This window comes from Canis lupus, chromosome 24 (genome assembly GCF_003254725.2).
Source record: "Canis lupus dingo isolate Sandy chromosome 24, ASM325472v2, whole genome shotgun sequence".
Taxonomy (NCBI): Eukaryota; Metazoa; Chordata; class Mammalia; order Carnivora; family Canidae; genus Canis; species Canis lupus.
Window position 1 is genome coordinate 32,422,307 of NC_064266.1, and position 21,486 is coordinate 32,443,792.

At 49.1% G+C, this 21,486-nt stretch overlaps 1 protein-coding gene across 1 annotated transcript; it reads right to left on the reverse strand.

Annotated features, from left to right (window-relative positions):
* Window positions 1–1,407: 1,407 nt before the first annotated feature.
* TOMM34 (translocase of outer mitochondrial membrane 34) lies at window positions 1,408–19,791 on the reverse strand. The gene is made up of 7 exons (XM_025470185.3): window positions 19,561–19,791; window positions 14,916–15,015; window positions 13,734–13,886; window positions 10,441–10,610; window positions 7,179–7,326; window positions 2,523–2,649; window positions 1,408–2,331 (listed from the first exon to the last, which is right to left on the reverse strand). Exons 1-7 carry the CDS (start codon window positions 19,685–19,687, stop codon window positions 2,227–2,229), a joined length of 930 nt encoding a protein of 309 aa, XP_025325970.1. The 5' UTR covers window positions 19,688–19,791; the 3' UTR covers window positions 1,408–2,226.
* Window positions 19,792–21,486: the final 1,695 nt, after the last annotated feature.

Sequence of the window (21,486 nt, forward strand, 5' to 3'; positions counted from 1 at the left end):
ATCACCTTTTCCTTTGTGCATTAAAAGTGCTGCAAACTCTGTCTTGTCTCCCAGGAGGCCTTCTTGTGTCTGAGGGAGGTGGGGCAGAGCAAAGGGTGGGCTTGACTTGGTGGAGGGTTTGGCTGGAAGAGCAACCCAAAGAGTGAAGTCTATAGAAGGTGTGTACACCAGAGTGGGACGGCCAGGATGGGAGTAGGGCCGCTTGTAACTGCCCCACAGGAGCAGACCCCACCCACCCAGCAGTGGTGCAGAGTGTCACTCACTGGCAGTCATCACCCAGCACCCAGAGAAGGAACTAAAGCCTATAGGTGCCCACATCTGAGGCACATGGAGGTTTCTGGACACCTGGCTTGAGTACCAGCGGTGCAGGTATACACGTCAGAACAGCAACTGCTTCTAGGCTCTGGGATGGCTGATTGAGGGATTGTATGATGTAATTATAAAGGAACCCACATAGAACAACTTTAGGATACCTTCCCAGGTCATGATTTTACCTTCTATGTTTTCATTAGTAAATCAAGATGCTTGCCTTCTAGACCTTGAAAAGTCATTCAATCGTGAATGGACGTCACCACTGAACTTAAATCAGGTAAGAGTCATGTCTAAGGGTGGGGGATAAAAGGGGTACAGCTCCCCACTTTGGTCCCTAGGCCATACACATGGGTCTGCCTGTGAACCCTAAAATCTGCTTAGCTTGGAGGTCGGTGGTTGCTCACAGTGCAGAGATGCATCCCTCCGAGGTCAGAAGCAGTGTGCTAACAGCTGAATGGCGCTCAGTACTAGGTGATGGGGAGCAAAGGGACAATGAAATCCCTCTGCTCGGAGAGTCCTCAAATTGCTTGCTGCTCCATTAAGGGGAGAACAGTTTAACTGGGACACAGCCCAGGAAAGGGTGGCAGCCCTTAATTCTGGTCAAATCCTAAAGTGCTGTCCACCCTCCTTGCCATGTCTTATGAACTTGAGCAGCACTTTCTGGTCCAGGTCCTTGCCCCCTCCTCCTAGCTTTACAAACCGCTGTTGTGGCTGCTTGGATTGCCTTCCGCCTTCTTCACCAGTCTAACTCCCACACTGGAATTCCATGCAAGCCAATGTCCTCAGGGACCCCTTCTCCAAGCGTCCCACCCCACACGGGGCAGGGAAAGCACTCTGATGATTAAGCAGGCTGCATCTTGTTCCTGGGACTGTCCGATCACCTTCTCCACTGCCCACCAGAGCCTCAGCCCTCTGAGAGCAGGGACCGTGTCTGGTTACTGTGATTTCCCCACTAGACAGAGCCTGACCCATGCAGACATTCCAGGAAGTCTGTTCAACGAGTGCATAAATGCTCAATAAGCAGCAGCTTTTTATTACCGCTAAGTTCCAAACCCAAAGCTGAAAAAACAAACGTTAAATTAAGTACAGCAAACCTTTATGTACCAGAAAGATGTTTAATACAATACCTTTAAATAACACAGTTCAACAAAGTCAGTTTTGTTCAAATTAACTTCACGTTACAAAGAACCAAGAAGCGTGGAGGGAACCACTGCTGAGGTCAAAATAAGTCCCTGCCCAGACTGGAAGGACACGGACTTCAAGGCCTCTCTCCATCCCACCTTCGGGAGCGGCCACACCTCTGGACGCTTAACACCGGTTAGGCACCTCCATGCAGGAGGCAGCAGCATGGAGCCACGGCCAAGGCCGTCCAAGGGTCAGGATTCTCCGTCCCTACCCAAGGAGGGCCCAGCCAAAAGGCACTGGAGCTCAGAACACAAGGAACTCTGCCACGGACAGGGTGGGGATGGTAGCCCTGGAGAACCAGCTCGACAGGCTGCTCTGGGTTCTAGTTTCTCCCTTACCCACCCACCCCCCACCCCACGAGCTCAGTTTGCTCAGATGAAGCACAGGGAGATGGGTCTGGTGAAACTAGAAGAGCAGGAGGAGCAGCATGCTGGGGCTTGCATGCTGGGGGCAGGGACAGAGCAAAGTCTGGGGGGGAGTGGGGAATAGGGCTTCAGCTCTAGTGGGGACATTCCAGCAAAATAAAACATCTGTTTTTTTTTGTTGTTTTTTTTTTTTTGTTTTTTTAAACTACACTGAGCTTAATTTGAACAGGCAAAGCCTCTTAAGGGCTGGGAAGCCATCAGCTTGGAGTTGCTTCAGAGCTCACTCGGGGGCGTGCCGGGTGCCAGGAGCAGGCACAGAGGACAGAGCTTGGGCACAGGTGTATACTGCTGCCCTTCTGGGATTTTAGTTTAAACTCTGGTTAACTTCCTGCCGCAACCTCTGGGCAGGGACGTTCCTGGGCTCAAGTTGCAGGAGACTGCTGATGTCTTCAAAGCTGGATTTATAGTCCTGAGAGGAGAGAGAGGGTGGTGAAGACGGAGACCCAACTGGGGGGCAGAGGGTCTCAACCCGTGGGCCTGCCCTGAGCAACGTGGGCTCCCCAGGAGATGAACATGGTATTCCCCACCTTGCCCTGCCTCCGCTCTGGACGTGCCACTTCAGACATGGACGTCCCCACAGGTACCAGTCAGGCTGTTTACCTTCAGTGCCTTGTAGGCTTGTGCTCGTCTGTAGAACGCCTTCACGTTCTTTCCATCCAGCCTGAGGGCCTCTGTGCAATCCTTCACTGCCTCCTTATACTGCTTCAGGACCAGATGGCAGAGTGCTCTGATGGGGGAAGACCATTTGGAGGGTTCAGTCATGGCTTCGAGGCTGCCCACCAGCCATAAGGTGGGGGTGACTGTGGATTCACTGAGCACCCGATCTGTGCTGGGCCCCCTATAGCTCCCTTACCCCTGCAGCAATGCCGGCCCTGCTCTACAGATGGAAGGTGCTGGCTGGCTCGGGGGTGGGGTGGGGGGGTGGGGTGGGGAGGTGTCAGGGGTCGGGGGGGGGGGGAACACCTGTACCAGGGCTGCTGTGGGGCGGAGCCTGGATGGGGGCACAACCTGCAGGACTCCACACCCTGACCGGTTGGTTCCGTCACTCAGACTACTCCATGTTCCCATCCTGTGCTCTTTTGCTCCTGATAGATTAAAAAGCCCTCTACCTGAAACATCAGAACTGGACCCTGAGGATGGACATGTGGACATGCTAGCGGGAAGACGTAAAGATGTCTGCAACTCACTCTGAATGTGCCCAAACCAAGATGGACCAATCAATGGCTACACAGTGATAGAACAAATGTAACACCACATTAACGAAGAATTTAGGTGTATGAGTGTTCAATGTACAATTAAACTTATATTGTGATCATTTTCATAATCATGGGAAAAAAGTTGCATGCATCCATCCATACAGCGTTCTGCATCTATGGGGAAAAAAGTATGAACATCTTCCTCAGTGTGTTCTCCCCAGACGGCCACTAAAAACAGGTGTCTTGGAGCTCCTTCCGGAACTCCGTTCCACCTCACTATTTGCAATGGGAGCCGTATTCACTTAGTTGGATGAACCATAACTTATTTTACCAATTCTCTATCTGGATGTATTTTTCATTCCTCCCAGTTTGTAAATGTAAGATGCTGCTATGAGCCTCCCTGTACATAAAACTTAGATGCCTACTGGGAGGGATGGATGGGTCAACAGATTTACAAATGCACCTTGACTGTTATTGCCAAAACGCTCTCCAAAAGAGCTGCTCTCTTAGGCTCTATCCATAACTATTTCTATTTTCCTGTAACTGTACCAACCCCAGGTGTCAACCTTTAACTTCAGTCAATAATGGAAGAAAAGGTCTGTTTTACTATAGTTGCTTTCAATATGCACAAAGCTCAGTACCTTTACATAAGGCTTTCTAACCTCATGAAATCAAATTTACCTTTAACGACCTCTGTGATCCCTATCCCCTACCCCACAACAATTTTAATAGTTTCCCCACTATGAGATAATTAACCTACACATTCTTCTAGAACTTAATGGTTTTACTTTCTACATTTGAAACTGTGATCTGCTTAGAATTTATTTTAAAAGATGGAGTAAGATAGAGATTCAGGTTTATTTTTAACTCCTATCCAGTCAATGGAACACCATTCATTGGATAATCCCTCTTTTTTCTACACTTTATCATATGCTGAATTCTTATGCTGCTATTCACATTTTTTCCTAATAAACTTTGGAACCATCGTAAAGAAAATTCTAGTGGTTTCATTATGATTGAGGGGAATTTATAAATTAAAAAAATTGATACAAGGGGGAGCTTTTTCTAAGTAATCTCTATACCTAGGTGTGGGGCCCAAACCCATGACCCTGAGATCAGGAGCTGTATGCTCCACTGGCACAGTCAGCCAGAGTATCCCCCCAACACTGCTATGTACGAACTTAAAAGCAGGCACAAATTCTGGGGAACTCTTCCCAATGAAGGGGTCCTAACTTAGGCAGGTTCTGTGACTAACCAGTAGAGAGGAAAGGATGTGCTGTAAGTTCCAATGCTAGGTTACACAGGCCTTGGGGCTACAGCCTGGGTTCTTGAAGCCTTGAGCTGCCATTTGAGAAGCCACCTACCCTGGAGCCACCATGCTGTGAGGAAGCTCAAGCCAGCATATGAGAAAAGGCTGCCAGGACAGAAAGAAAAAAGGTGCCAGCTGGCCTGAGTGGTGCCGTCCCCGGGGCCACACATGCCAGTGAAGGCTTCAGAGGACTCCAGCCACACCTACTATTTTGTTGCTCCTGAAAGAGAGATCCTAAGTAAGGTCTGCCCTTTCTGAATTCCTGCTCACAAATCATGAGCAAAATAAAATGGCTGTCGTAAGCTACTAAGTTTTAGAATAGTGGTCCTTGATTTAAATTTCAACATAGAATTCTAAGGAAACTGGTTTTCTCCCAGTGGGCTCTGGCAAATTAGAGAAGTTTAGTTAAGTTTAAGTTTAAGAAGTTTAAGTTTCTGGGAAGTAGAAGAACCATGCGTTACATATGATGTGGGGATTGCAGAGTATAAATGTGATGGTATTACGTTAATACTTCTAAAGATTATATTTAAGATGTTAAAAGTGTGTGACTCTGGGCTACAAAATAAACCACCTTGGCTTTTGGCAAACAATGATTTTTGTATCCAGTTGAAGGGTGTTCATTACAAAGGAGTCTGGGAGATGATATAGGTGAGAAGGAACCCAAGCTTTGGAGTCACAAAGACCTGGCTTAAGTCCCAACTTGATCAAGTATTTGTTATTGAGCTGTGTGCACACTAATTCATTTTTCTGAACCCACTGTCTCAGAATAAAATAATTCCAGAGTAAATGAGACTCTTCTAAGGGTTCCTTCAGGGCAAGCAGTCGGTGCCGGGTACGTAAGTGACAGCCCCACTGAAGTACCGGCTGCACAGGGAGAACTGAAGGAAGGCCTAGACGAAGCCCTGGTGCAAGAGCTGCAGATGTACCAGGTGGAGCACTGAAACAGCATCCAGGATGCAGTATAGCTCCAGCCACAGTGGATGGAAAACTCAGTTTTGTGTCAAGTTATTGGGCCTCTAAATTAAATTTATAAGTTATATGGAACCACAACCAAATGCCCACCAAGTCTGTCAAAATAATCCTAAGGTTAAAAAAAATAATAATCTTAAGGTTTGGCTGGAAGGACAAACCTGGAAAAAAAGCCAGTGATGTTCATATAGCACTAATAATTAAAATGGGGTAGCATAGACACACTTGCATGAAAATCCATATTTAAACAAAGCACTGTCTTGAATGTGTTAAAAACCCAGGAAAATAGGCTAATAGAGGTCCCTCGCAATCTGAGGTGAACGAGTCCAGTGGGCTCAGAGACAAGTGAGTCAAAATGCTGCTGCAGAAACAGAACAAATGGGCAGCAGCCTTTCCTCCGGTGAGGCCAGCAGACTGAGGCACCCGTGATCCAATCAGCCAGTAAAACCACGTCCCAAATTCTAAAATCCAGGCTTTAAAACTAAACATTCGCCTTTTAACTTATTTCACAACAAAACCTGACCTGCGTAGGCATGAGGCCCCTTTAACACTGCCCCATGTGAACACAGGAGTTCCCTATGTTTCACGGCAGAAAGGTTAACAACGAACTTTAGCAACCGCCCCCGACCCTATGGGAGTATTATGTAGTCCAGTGTATGGATCGTATTACCTTACTCAAATCTGGAACACATTTTATATCAAAAATTTTGGATAGGGAATGGCAAGACTATAGTAGATCCAAGATTTTTGAACTAAAGAGTAATATGTATATGTTAGCAGTATGGGAGGAACAATCTATAACATTTTATAGTAAATCTTTTATAAGAAAGACATGTATCATGGGACGCCTGGGTGGCTCAGCAGTTGAGTGTCTGCCTTTGGCTCAGGGCGTGATCCTAGATTCCTGGGATGGAGTCCCACATCGGGTTCCTTGTATGAAGCCTGCTTCTTCTTCCTCTGCCTATGTTTCTGCCTCTCTCTCTGTGTCTCTCATGAATAAATAAAATCTTAAAAAAAAAAGATGTGCATCAGATTTGGTCCCTTGCTGAATGTTTGAATGTTTCAAGGTTCTGAGAGGAAAACTAATAGATCTCATTGGAGCCAGGTCTGTCTCCACCATTTACTGGCCAGGCGAGTTGGCGTAAAGCCCTTCTGGCTCGAGCCTCTGATTTCTTGACTTTAAAAGGGGAAGACCCCCGACCACCAGTACACCTGAGTATGTTGCAAAGCCGTGACTCCTATCCAATAAAGGGATGGTGCCCCCACTATGGGTGGAAAGAACTGGGAGCCATGGACAGCAGCCCATGGTGCGGGGTGCTCACTGGGCCACAGATCACAGCCTCCAGGCTAGAGGACCCTCTCTCTCTTACTCCCAGGCCAGGCAAGAGTCCACACCTTGGGTTCTGAAACTGTGCTGAGACTGTGCCCATCCTTGTAGCAGGAGGGTCCTGGGAAGCTGTGGGGCTGGGGGCAGGGGGAGGGCCATGAGACAGGTAGGTGTTGAGGCCGTGTCTACATAACAGGCATGCTGCTTGTCCTCACTTGGATGGTTCATGAAAATCTGAGTCTCCAGACTGACAGGATTCAGCTTCTGTTCGTTTAAGAGAGCAAATGCCACTGGCCACATCCTCCTCACGGTGACCAAACACCTGTGAACGCCTATTTCGAGCTATGACGTACTGACTGAACCCTAGGAAGGGAGAGCCCGCCCCAGTCCAGAGAAGACTAGCAGACAACAGCCACCATCCTGAAACCCCCAGGCCAGCGGCTGCGTGCAGATACCTGTTGCTGTATGTGGCGGACTCCATGTCACTAAATGAGAGGCTTTCACTGTACTTCTCAATAGCTTTCTTATGGTTTCCCTTCTTTACAAGCTCATTGCCTTCTTCCTTCAGAGCTCTGGCTCTCTCCACATCCCCAGCAGAAGGCACTAGATGCAAATTCAGAAGAGGAAAAAGCCATGGAGCGGGTGCCCGAGATCCACGATGCCTCGCCAGCATCGGCTCTTCCCAGGCATCTGTGACCCTCCCCGCACCTGCCCGGGCCTCCCTATCCTGCTCTAAAGCAGCCTCCCCGAGGATCGAGTCCCCCGTGCAGTTTCCAGTTTTCAGTCAGAGGAGGTTGGGGACTCTTGATGGAAACACACACAGATGTGCACATAAGAACAGATACGTGGTGCAAAGCAGGCCGGGTTCGAGCCCCAGCGCTGCCGCTCCGGAGCTGGGGACTCGGTGTGACCTACCTAAGCCTCTGGGACCTGGGTCTCTCTGTACAATGCAGCACCACGGGGTGGAGGTGGGGGGCACCACCTTCCCCACACTGGCTAGTGTCAGGACAAACCCTGAGAGTACCTCACAAAGTGCAGAGCACCCTAAAAACTTACAGCAGGAGAATAAGCAAGGATTTAAGCAAGTCAGCATCTGAGAAAGAAAGAGTGTAGCTCCTAGGCTTTCAGAACAGGGCAGAAGAACCCCCTTGCCCCTCGTCTCTGCTCCTCCCCTCACCCCACGCAGCTCTGCCCCGCCTTCCTTCCCGGACAGAGACAGCAGGTGAGCTCTGGGATGCTCTTGCTAGGCCCTTAGGCCCTTTGCTGCACAGCCGGGACTCCCGCTCCCGGCCCGCCTCCCAGATCACTGGGTTTCTTTTTTAAAAACTATCTTTAAAATCCTGAGTATTTATGGCAAGGGTAAGCAAGGCTTTAGGAACAAAGCTAACACCCTTGATTTCATCCCTCACCTTGAGAGAGAGACACTTATCATGGCCTTTGGAGCCCTGGAGGGGCCCCCTCCCCCAGGCAACCCACCCCTGGAGGAAACCATGGTCCCTAATTCTGTGTGTCCTTCCCCCCTTTTTCTTGGTAGCTTAGCTATATATATGTATATGTGTATATTTATATGTATATGTATGTGCATATATATATTTATATTGTATATAATGTATATTATATACATACTATATATATGTAAATATATACACACACATATACCACTTGCTGTTTTTAAATTTCATATAAAAAAAAAAAACAGGGATCCCTGGGTGGCGCAGCGGTTTGGCGCCTGCCTTTGGCCCAGGGCACGATCCTGGAGACCCGGGATCAAGTCCCACGTCGGGCTCCCGGTGTGTGGAGCCTGCTTCTCCCTCTGCCTGTGTCTCTGCTATTCTCTCTCTCTCTGTGACTATCATAAATAAATAAAAATTAAAAAAAAAAAAACAAAAAAAAAACAAATAATCCTAAGCATCCTTCCATAACCTGGTTCTGTTTCTTCCCCTCAATACTATTCCTCAGAGTCGCCTGCACTGACACATCTCCCTGGGGTTGGTTCATCCCCACTGCCACAGTTCGGCTCACTCATCCCTTCTACTCAGAGATCCGCCTCGCTTCCAGCTTTGCTGTCTGCTGCTCTCGCAAGCATTCTGCGTGGACACACCTGTCACCTGTTGGGGCCACAAAATACATGCACCTGCAGCTTGCCCCTCACTCTGCCACACGCCACAGGCTGCCGTCATGCTCACTCCCACCTCCCACCAGCGATACCACGCACTGCCTTCTCTAGCTCTCTCCGTCTCTGCCAGAGACTCCCTCCTCTTCTCCCTCCCACCTGAAGAATGCCCCACTTCGAGGTCTAGTTCAACATGCCATCTCCTCCAGGAGCCTTCCCCGGGCCCCTAGGCGCACGTCCGTTAGTTCCTGTTTTGAACTCCCCCAATACTAAAGGCTCTAAAGCACTTGTCCTTCCTCCTGTATTTGAAAAATGCTGTTTATGTCTCAGTCTCTTATCCAGACCGAGAGCTTCCTGAAGGCCAAGACTGCCTGTCCTCTCTATGTCACACTGCTTGACATGGAGCCTGGAAAATACATGGCTTGGTGACTATGAAAGAATGAAACACGTGGTGGGTGCACTGAAGCCGTCTAGTTCGCCAGCACCCCACACTTCCATTCTAGAGAAGAGTGGGGGGACACATATCAGGTTCCCCTGAGTGCTACCCATGGCCACACACGTTCCCTCCTGGGGAGGGGAGCAAACCTGCTGTCTGCTAACACCCATCCAAAGGCTTTGGCCCTCACACCTTCTGTACCTCCCATCCTCCATACCTAGCTTGCTGGGCCCAGCTACTTCCCCGAGGCGCGGTGAGCCGGATGCCTGAAGGATGGTATCCCCAACTGCACACTGTGGAGGCAGAGAATCTCCTGTTTTGGGGCTACCTGGCTTTGATCTTCCCTCTTATTCCACCTCCAGGGTCTCACTGATGTGGGTGTTCTTGGGGAAGCATTCCTCTCCAGCTATGAAGTTGGGAGCAGATGGCTCAGGGTGGAGCTCATCACAGAATCTCAGCCCCTGGTCACAGGGACTAGTTCAGAGAATGGCCCGTGACCAAACAGGCCAGAATACAATGAGAAGACATGTGACCTAGGGATTCAAAGGAAAGAAACCCTCTCTTTCTTAGGGAGCTATCAGAAGACAACCACCTTTTCCCACCTTTTTCTCTTCCTCTGGGACACAAGGCCAGGAACTATTTAACAGCTACTTTACTAATGGGAGGGAAGATTGTCCCAAGACAAAGCAGACACACTAGAGGAAAGAGCTGAGAAGACTACAGAGGAATGGAGTCAGAGTCTGATAATGTAGTGAACTGCTAGAGCAAACCTTGCCTGAACCTGAACTTGGAACTTTTCAGTTCCATAAGCCAATGCATTCTGTTATTTTTACCACGTTGAGTTTTTCTGTTCTTGCCACCAAAAACATCCTAGATCATCCATCCCCAATGCTGCCAGAGGAAAGAGAAGGAAACTAACGCTATATACCTATATATGTCAGGCTGAGAATTCAACTTGCCTTCTCTATCACTGAATCTGTAAAGTGGTGGGTGGGCTTTCTCATCGCTCTCAGGATGGAACTGAGAGGACAGTCTCTAAGAGAACAAGACTTGTTTTCTTACATAATTGTTATAGCTCAGCATAAGCATCACTGATTTTTACAGGATTACTCTAAAGAAGGTGGCTATGGGGAGATTGTAATGCTCTGGGTAGGATGTCACAGCTTACCTGTGGTCTTTGCAGTTGTGGTTTCTTTGAATTTGCTTTTAGCTATCTCTTTCTGGTATTCCGGAGGCGAGAAATCCCACCTCTTCTGGGCTGAAACAGGCACCAGGGGAATAGAGGGCAGCTTCAGGCGCCACTGGGGCCCCAGTGAGTCCACGAGAGCTCTGGTCATTCTGGAAAGGCAGGCAGTATTACAGGGAGGTTTGCGGTTGGGTCAAAATATTCCTTCTCTCATAAATCCAAAGTGGGTGTACAAGAGCCATCATCCCCTTATAGTCTTCTGACAAACAGCAGGAACGGAACCGAAGTCTGCCACCATGACCCTCCCTCCCTGCCTGGCCATCAGTTGGCCACACTGTTACCTTCAAAGTGGTGACTTGCTGCTTCTTAAGGGTACTTCAACCTTACCCCCGAAGGACCACACGCGCCCCAAGAAGGGATTGTATGTCTTATATTTTCTTAATGGATCTATTACAAGGACATGTAAGCACCTGACATTTGATTACTGCTCAGACTTTTAAAAAATACAAATCTTAGGTCATTATCAAGTTTTAAAATCCTCCACTGGTTCCCATTTTCCTAGGTTGACAGGGCCTGAGATCTGGTCCCCTCCCCACCTCCATTTTGACCGTGTGCCACATTCCCTCTTGATCTGTTTGTTCCAGCCTTTGCACATGCTTTTCCCTCTACCTGGAATGATCTCTTCACTTCCCACTCCCCATCTCCTCCTTCTGGGCCCAGCTAACTTGCTTAAAACGCTGCTTTGGGACCACATCCATTTGGTTACGTGATCTCCAGCACCTAGCACATCGCCAGGTGGGTGCCAGGTATGTGCTCCATCAGTGAGTAAAGCCAATTGTGTGGTTTTTCTGCTCCAACGACTGGGCTCCTATGTGACTAGAAAGAAAGCGTCACAGGCTGCTATCACTACAAACTCATGGTCTCTGACTAAGCCCCCAAAGCTATTTCAAACCTCCACCTTCCTCAGCCTGGTTCTCCAACCCCTCCTGCTTTTTCAGGGCACCCTTCCTGGTCCCACCTGCACAGGCACCGAATCCTTCCTATTTCTCTCCCGTCACCACTGAGGAAGTGATAAGGCCAGTCTCTCCACCTCAGCTCTGGGCCTCACCTCCTCCTACCTCCATCAGGAACCACGGCCAGCAGCTCTCCTCTAGCTTGATCTTCTCTACTGTCTTCCAACTGTCTGCATTTAACTACTTCCTCACTTCGTAAGACCCCCCTGGAGACCCTGCTCTGCCACCGCAGCTGGACTCCCCTGCTTCTCACAGCCAGGCTTCTTAAATCCACGGCCACCTGGGCTTCTGACCCTCCTGGATGCTTCCATAACCACCACCAGAAGCTCTCACTCTGAAACGCAGAAGCCTGCTTAAGTCATTAGAACACCTGACGGGAATGAGGTCTTCACCCTTCTGGAAAGACTTCTTCCCTAAATGCTCCAAGTTTCCTCCTGCCCTCCAGCTGCAGTTCTCCTGGAAGTCCCTCAATGCTGCAACTTTCAAAACGTCATCCTGCTCACTTGCTGGGGGGGGGGTCTTTTTTTTCTCCCACAACCTCAACTCACCTCTATGCTGACAGACCTTCAAATCCACATGCCTGCCTTGTATTTGTCTCTTCTGCTCCAAAACCCACATAACACCAGCCACTGTCCTTAAGTCTCTCGGTCCCCTCCAACTCAACGCATCAGCCACCGGATGATTCTCCTGTTCTTCCCTTCTCACCACCGCAACAGCCAAATTCCCTGGACTGCTACTTAACTGTCCCCAGAACTGATCCCCGCATCCTCTTTCCACTGTCTCCACCCTCTGAGTTACTCCCCAGCCCTTCCAGTTCTGTTCTTCTTCGTGTCACCCGGCAACATGGCAGCCAGGGGGCTCTTCTCCCAAATCTGCTCATGCAACTCCCCTGTGAAAGACCCTTTCACAATGCCTCACCCTGCCTAGATTAGGTCCAGGACCTGTGTAATCTGGCCTCACCTCACATGTCCGAGCTGAGCTGCTCACCAGCAGCACCAAGTGACATGGGACTTCTCACAACTCCTGGAATACATCATCCTGGCTCACCCTGCACAGCTGCCCTTCCTGTGGCCCTGGCCCCAGATGTCTCTGTTTCTCTTTAATTTTTTTTTTTAATTTATTTATTCATTCATGAGAGACACACAGAGAGAGAGAGGGGGGCAGAGACACAAGCAGAGGGAGAAGCAGGCTCCATGCAGGGAACCTGACATGGGACTCGATACCGGGTCTCCAGGATCATGCCCTGGGCTGAAGGTGGCGCTAAATCGCTGAGCCACCAGGGCTGCCCTAATGTCTGTTTCTCAGCCTCAGCTTACCTCCTCTGCAAAGTCTTGACTGGCTCCCCCATCCCCGGCTGGTCAGGTGTCCCCTTCTGCCCCCACGGCCTCCTGGGCCGCCTGCCACCACAGCACCCACCACACTGTGGTGCACTGGGCTGTGACTGGCTGGGGTTCCCCATGAGACCAGGGGTTTCATCAGGGCAGGAAGAGCTTTGTCTCAGGCATCACCCCAGGCCCTAATGCAAAGGTGGGTACATCTGAGTGGCAGATCAGGCCCTAATGCAAAGTCGGGTACATCTGAGTGGCAGATTCTGCTGAACAATAAAAACTAAAAAGGAGGCAGAGAAAAAACAAGTCATGCTAAAAGCAATACACCAAACACATGCCACGAAGTCCTGGGAAGGGTTTGCTATTACTGCAGAGTCTGGCTTTCGAGCAGCCCATGCAAAGAGGGGAAACACAATCAGTTACACAAATGAGGGCATCCGTGGCTAGAACAAACTGCCACTCAAAAGCCAGGAGGAAATGCCCCCTGCCAGGCCTCACACAGGGGTCACAGTACCACACACTGACCCACCCCTGCGAACACCAGTCCTGTAGTGTTGGGTCCCAGATGCCCCTGTCTTACTTTCCCCACTCCACAGAGGTCTGTGAAACAGGTAGGGTCTGGGCCTGTTTTTTATTGCAGTCCTCCCTATACACTGGGCACAATCCCTGACACAGAGCTCAGTAAGTTCTTACTATGCGAATGAATCTGAGCAGCTGGGTAATCAATCCAGCAATCCTCTCACTCTGACCTCTCAAGGCCCCACTGAACACAACAGTGGACTCGACTCTCCTTCCACCCCTTCCCCACGTGCTCACTAGGAGTTTCTCGGCCTTGCTCAGAGGGACCCCCTGAAGGTGACCAAAGTCGTGGTCCCGAGTGAATCCCAGAGGACAGGGAGTTCTAGAGAGATAGCCTGAAGTGACTCACGCTCACCTGTTGATGCCTTCTAGGGCCGAGGCCACCTTGTCATCAATCTGCAGCACAGTCTTATAGTCGACGTAGGCCAGGGGGTACTTCTCCAGAGCCTCATAGGCCGATGCTCGCCGCAGCAAGGGCTTCATGCTGAAGGGAATCAGGGCCAGCGCTCTAGAGCAGGGGGCAGAAATGTCATCTGGCTGTTAAGTCACAAGGCAGGGTCACCGGCAGCTTCCAGTACACAAGAGGTCACATCTGGCACAGAGACACTGCTAAAAAGGCCAAACCTTAGCAGAGGGGCTTTCCAGCTTAGACTGAAGAAGAGAAAGGAGGATGGGCAAAAAACCACAAATACTGTGAAATCTGTGTGTCCAGGCACCAATATTCATAGTTGCAATCCCCCCACATGAAGAACAAGTGCCTGTAGCTTTCATTCTTCCAAGTGTTTCTACAGAGTCTGACCTGGTGGGAGAAATAGGCTCTGCAGTCAGATGGAGTGGTGTCTGGACTCCACCTCTGCCACCAACCACATGGCCCCCAGCAGATCACTTTACGGCCTCCATTCTAGCCTGGGCCGGACGGTAAACTTACTCCGCAGAGCAGTCATGAGCCTTCCAAGAAGGAAACCTGGCACAGAGCAACTTACACGGGCTCCATGAGCACGCTCACCTCTCCTCTTCTCATCTAGCACCAGGGCATGAATTACGGTGAAGCCATAGGATATCGGGTCTAGGAACACATGAAGACATGTGTCCCACTTCAGTGATGAGGAAATAAGGCAGTGTCAGACTGCCTTGCAGAAGGAACAAGTATGAAAAACTGAACGTCCTTTACATCTGGGTCATCGATGGATACCTTCTGCTCCTTGCTTCACTAACCTCTGTCCCTCTTTCTTTCTCTCCCATGCACATCCACCCCAGAAAACACCTGGGCAAACCAGTCACGAGTCTGCAACTCAACCTCATCCTGAGGGCCCCAGTCTCACAGGGCCCTGGAGGCCCACCTCTAAGTCCTTGCCCTACTCCCTTTCTGGCAGACTCCGGAGATACAAGTCAGAGGCCACAAGCACCAGTCAGTGACCTGGTGACACCTAAAGACCCTTCCTAATTATCTGGCATAGCTCTAGCTGTGGGAATCGGTCCAAAGAAGAGGCTCCTCTCCTGAGACCCCACCCCCCCCGAGGTCACCCCGGCTACTTACGAAGTGCAATCCTTGATGCAGTCCCTGCAGTTGCCATCCTTCAGGTGGCACGCGGCGCGGTTAGAGAAGAGAATACTTTCTTCTTCAGGGTTCGAACAACCTGCCAGGTGGAAGCGGAAAGTACGAGATTAATAGGGAAATGGATGCCGTGGGACCCTGGGGTGTCTTTCATTCCTGAGCTCTCTGGGCTACCTGCCCAGGCTCGCTGGTCTGATGGACTGCCAGCTTTGTCATCCTTACACGGGGGTGAGAGCAGCAAGCTTCCTGCCACCCACAGGGAACCGAGTACCTTCTCATTCACTCACTCCAGCACTGAAGTTAGGACCAGGCAAAAGACAAAACAGGAACCAGCTGGCTTCTGCTCAAAGAAATCCATGCTCTAACTATGTGTGTATGTGTGTGTGTTTGGGTGTGTGTGTGAATTTTGTTACAAAAAGCATGTAAACCCAGTAAGAGGGGTTCCTGAAAAAGAAAAAGAAGAATGTGATAAATAGACTGAACGGGTATTATGGGGACACAAAAGACAGAGACTAATCCTACTTGGTCAAATCAGAGAGGACTTTGCCAGGACAATGCACAACTTAATTAGGGGATGGATTCAAGCTACCCCCCATTGGGGAGGAGAATTATCAGACACTTCTCTAAAGGTAATCCTTATCCTCAGCAATCTTAGAAGCCCATGTCTTTTACTGTGTGGCCACGATGACTTTTAATTTTAAAAATAATTTTTCAGGCAGCCCAGGTGGCTCAGCAGTTTAGCGCCGCCTTCAGCCCAGGGCCTGATCCTAGAGACCCAGGATCGAGTCCCATGTCGGGCTCCCTGCATGGAGCCTGCTTCTCCCTCTGCCTGTGTCTGCCTTTCTCTCTCTCTGTGTCTCTCATGAATAAATAAATAAAATCTTTAAAAAATAATAAATAAAAATAATTTTTCAACCACTTCATACCCACTAGCAGAGACCATAATGGAAAACAAACAAACAAAAAGCTCCAAAACTATTAAGTGCTGACTCAGTAATTCCCCTCCTGGGTATATATGCCAAAGAATTAAAAACAAACTCTTTTCTGAAGACTATAAAACATCTAGAATACAGTAAAAGATATACTTGACGTCCATCACTGGACTTGGCATACATTACATTTGTTCCCAACCTTTTTCATTTCTGAGATGGCTAAAGCCCCACTTATCCTCATCTTTTGCCCTATGCTTCTTCCCCAGACTCTGGGAGGTCAGCGTAACCCTGAAGTTGGTATGTAACATTCTTCTTCTTCTTTTTTTTAAAGATTTTATTTATTTATTTATTCATGAGAGAGACACACAGAGAGAGGCAGAGACACAGGCAGAGGGAGAAGCAGGCCCCATGCAGGGAGCCCGACATGTGACTCGATCCTGGGTCTCCAGGATCAGGCCCTGGGCTGAAGGTGGCGCTAAACCGCTGAGCCACCTGGGCTGCCCTGTAACATTCTTTTATATGTATGTTTGCCTACCTCTATTACATATGGTTCACAGGGAAGAGAATATGCCATTTTATAGCTTTCAAAGCTTTTAGAAATTAAGTGGTACCTCGCTGCCTATCCTTCCACAACTTAATTTTTTCCACTACGTATGTTGCCACATAGAGGGATGATCGCTTTTGTTCAATATCAACAATAACAAACCTAAAAAAATATATAATAACTAATGCACACATTAAAAACAACAAAATAGGGCAGCCTGGGTGACTCAGTGGTTTAGCGCCGCCTTTAGCCCAGGGTGTGATCCTGGAGACCCAGGATCGAGTCCCATGTCGGGCTCCCTGCATGGAGCCTGCTTCTCCCTCTGCCTGTGTCTCTGCCTCTCTGAGTCTGTCATGAATAAATAAAATATTTAAAAATAATAATAATAATAACTTTCTCCCTGACTTTACTAGGCCCTGAGTGGGACAGCAAAGTACAGAAAAAAGTAAAATATATCCTTGCCCTTAAGGAACAAGTACAAGTACTCAGAACTTGCAGTCCCTCTCAAGTCGCTAGGGCTTGGTCGCACAGAAACAGCAGCGGTGCCATGGGAAGGGCATGGGAACCTATGATTCTGCCGGTGAGCCCACAGGAGTCACTCAATCCCTCTGATCGTATGTGCTCACCTGTCACATCAAGATTCTACTTCACAGACTTGCTGGAATGGTCTATTTTGTTAGGTTGCTCCCTGCTGTCCTTTCAAGATCAGCAAAACTGATCAGAGAAATCAAGGGATTTGCCCATAAAACATGTGAAAAATCAATAGCAAGAGCAGAATCAAATGCTGGTCCCCCCTACTAAATCCAGACTCCAGGCCAGCCCTTCTAAGAATCCAGAATAAATCTATACAAAGGAATAAGCTTTTCCAGGTCAACTGGGGTAAGATGAAAGAAAAAGGCAGAAATTATCAGTATATCAGATTTGTCAGTGACTTCATCAAGTGAGGCTGAGATGAGGAGGTGGGTCTAAAGAAGAGTGTCCTAGAAAAACAAGAGGATTTGAGAAGTCTAGCACAATGATTTAAAACATGGACTTGGGATCCCTGGGTGGTGCAGCGGTTTGGCGCCTGCCTTTGGCCCAGGGCGCGATCCTGGAGACCCGGGATCGAATCCCACATCGGGCTCCCGGTGCATGGAGCCTGCTTCTCCCTCTGCCTGTGTCTCTGCCTCTCTCTCTCTCTCTCTCTGTGACTATCATAAATAAATAAATAAATAAATAAATAAATAAATTAAATAAATAAATTAAATAAATTAAATAAATAAATAAATAAATAAATAAATAAATAAATAAATAAATAAATGGACTTAGGGACGCCCGGGTGGCTCAGGGGTTGAGCGCTTGCCTTCGGCTCAGGGCGTGATCCTGGAGACCTGGGATTGAGTCCCACATCGGGCTCCCTGCATGGAGCCTGCTTCTGTCTCTGCGTCTCTCATGAAAATAAAATCATAAAAAAAATTAAATAAAACATGGACTTAAAAATCAGACAGACCCATATTCAAATCCTGCCTCTGATTCCTTCATTGTGTAACCCAGGGTTAACTCTTCTGGACTCCTCATCTATGACGTGTCTTATCCATAAGTTTGTATGAAGATAAAAAGGAATGATGTCTGTAGTGTCTAGCACACAGTAAAGGACTCAACAAATGCTAGCCGAGAAGAGAAGGGGAAACAGGTAGTACAGAAAATGAGGGCTCATGGGTAAGACGTTCTGGAGGAGATTGGGGGCAATGGGCTGTGGTTGGTTAGAATGAGGCTTACCTCTTCTCCAAAGTGTCTTCCCATGAGCTAGAGGCCGGGAAGAACTGATAAGGATGCGCAGCTCCTCTATTTAAAACAGAGCTCCCCAGTAGCCTCCCATCAGGGAATAAAATCCAAACTCCTTACCACCACCTTACCATGTAAAATGCCTATGCAATACGGCTCTGCCTACCTGCCCTCAATACTTACTGTTCCTCCACTCTCTATGGGGCTCACTAGGCTCTGGCTCCTGCAACACAGCACGCTTATTCTGCCCTGGCGCCCTTTGTAAAGGACAGTTCTCTCCACCTGGAATATGCAGCACCCAAAACTGTGCCTGCTTGGCTTCTTCTCATCATTTGGACATCAACATCACTTCTAATGTCACTTCTTCCAAGTTGTCCCTGACCTTCCACTCTAAAGGAGCTCCCCAGTCACCCCTCTCACCACGTTACTGTATCTGCCCCCTCCACTTTTTAAAATATTTTATTTATTTATTCATGAGAGACACAGAGTGAGGCAGAGACACAGGCAGAGGGAGAAGCAGGCTCCCTGCCCAATCCCAGGATCACTACCTGAGCCAAAGGCAGATGCTCAACCACTGAGCCACCCAGGTGCCCCTTATATTTATCTTCCTCGCAGCCCTAATCCTTATCAGATAGGCCTTATGTACATTTGGATAAAGAAAGGTGGTATATCCATACAACAGAAAATGAAGCAGCCTTAAAAAAAAGAAGAAATGTCACATGCTACGACATGGATTACAAGGCCCTTGAGACCGTTTTGCTAAGCGAAATAAGCCAGTCACAAAAGACAAACACTGTATGACCTCACTCATTTGAAGTACCTAAGGTAATCAAAATCATAGGTAGGCAAAGGAGAAAAGTGGAAACCCAGGGCTGAGGGGGGGTAAGGAAGACAGATTAGTGTTTAGCAGGTACAGAGTTCCACCGTCGCAGATGAAAAAGTTCTAGCGATCTGCTGCACGACCATGTGAATGTACTTAAGACCCCACTTAAAAATGGTTAAGGTAAATTCAACGCTGTTTTTATTTTATTTTATTATTGTTTTTTATTATTTATTTTTTTTTTACTGCAATAAAAAAATGTGATAAGACCCCCATTACCATGGAACTATGTTTGTGATTTGTCAGTGAAAAAGAACCAGGAATAAAACTGTATTATAATTAAAAAAAGAAAAAAGTGTTAAGGGCCAAGGAAGTTTCTCGTAGGATGCCGGGGCGGGTGGGGGAACGGCGGGAAGGATGCCCGGGAGCCCGGTGAGCCAGCTGGCCGCGGGGAAAGCAAGCCCCGGGCTGACCCAGGGCGGGAGCGAGGTGTGGGCGGCGGCGGGGGTCACGGAGGGAGAAGCCGGCCGGCGGGGGGACTGGAGGGCGCGGGGGCCCAGGTCCTACCTTGCGCCTGCAGCGCCCGCAGCGCGCGGCTGTAGAGCCCCGCGGCCTCGGCGAACTGGCCGTTGCGGAAGCTCTGGTTGCCGGCGGCGCGGAGCCCCTCCACGGAGTCTGCGAGCTTGGGGACCATCCCGCGGCCGGGCCGGCGCACCGGGGGCGGGGGGCGCGTCCGTTACCGCGCCGAGGCGTGCGCAACCGCGTGGGCGGGAGCACCGGCGGCCGAGGACGCGGGCCCGCCCGGAGCCTGCCCGGGAGGGGGAGGGGCGGGGCGGGGCGCGCGGGGCGGGGCCGGGGCTGCGCGCGCCAGGGGCCCCCTGCGCATGCTCGGGGCGGGGCCGCCCGGCCGGCGCGCTCGGGCCCCTGGAGATGCGCTGGGCGCCGCGGTTGCCCGGACTCCGTAGGTGAAACCCGGGAAGAGGCCCGGCGCCTGCTCGCAAGGAGCTTACGCTCTAAGGGGAACGGATGCGCTGTTAAGTCTTGAGCAAACGAACACCATAGGCTCTTGTGATTAGTGCTAGAAGGAAAACCGAACAGGGATGTAATGGAAAGTGACCACGTGGGGACTCTTTTAGATCAGAGGGTGGGGGGGGGGGTAGGGGCTCCGAGGGACTCCGGGGTAGGAATTGAGCTGAAGGGGCCTGAGAAGATTAAAGGAGCGCGGGCCCAGAGATAGCAAGTGCAAAGGCACTGAGGCTGGAAACTAACTGGTACCTGGTGCTCTACAGATAATTGATTTAATGAATGATTGCACTGATAGGTTGATGAGGATCTTTCACTGAGGGAAGCTTTAGCTTAGCTTCAGCGTCCTGTCCCACTTGATTAATTGCTTGTTGCCACCTGTGCACATGAAGCTGTTTTTCTTGCTTCCCAACCTTTACTTATGCGCCCCACCCCCTGCAATTTTTTTTTTTCAAGCACTTCTCTTCCTGATCCCGACTCCATCTGTAATCAACTCAGCCATCCTCTCTGAAGGCCTTTCTTGACTCCTCAGGTCTTTTTCATTTTGTCCCGCCTCTGCTCCTATTGCTCCCAGGGTTTATCTCTCATTTAGCACTTATCACTCTGTGATTGTCAGTTTACAGCTTTTCTCAAACACTAAGATTTTTTAAAGGCAGGTAGTAAAAAAATAAAAATAAAAAAATAAAGGCAGGGAGTAGGCCTTTATTTTTGTCTCCACAAGACCTAATAGGATCTGGCGCCAAACATGCAGTTATAAAGGTTTGTTGGCAAACAGCTGGTCTCTGAGGTGTTTAGTTATAATTATTTCTGTAAACCTCACCCAACCAGATTAAAACTTTCTGGAGGTTGAATGGCTGTTCCCTCTGCATCCCCTCAGTCCAGGGCAGGTCCCCCATATGGAAAGCATGAACACTTAGTGTGGTAGGGAAACCCTAGGAGGCACACAAACTGTTGGTTATCTACTCAACAGCTTCCATCTTTGCTTCTAGAAGTCTGAATTCTCCTGGTCCAGGGAATATCAGGGTTTCTTTAAACCAATCACAATCTCACTTCCTTTTGCCAGTGATTGGCCAGGGGTGGATGTGACCCTGGTATACCTGTCGAGATTATGGGGATGTCTCCCGGGTGCTTATGGGAAAGTTTTTCTTCCCAGATAAGAGGTACAGGACTGCAAAACTTTTTTTTTTCTTTCTTTATGCTTTGGGTAGTTAAGGATATACACCTGGACACGTGACAGTCATTTTGCAATTATGAGGCAAAAAGCACAGGTATGAAAAATCAATATGCTGAGTAGGGCGGGAGCTGAAAGATGAAATTGACATTGTTGATCTGCTGAGTCAACCCTGGAACGTCTGACTTCTGGACTACTTACTGATAAACAGCAAATGCCACAGTGCCTTAGCCACCACTTAGATGTTTTTTTTTTCAGTTGCTTGCAGGTGGAGATATTATAAATGGTACCACCATATT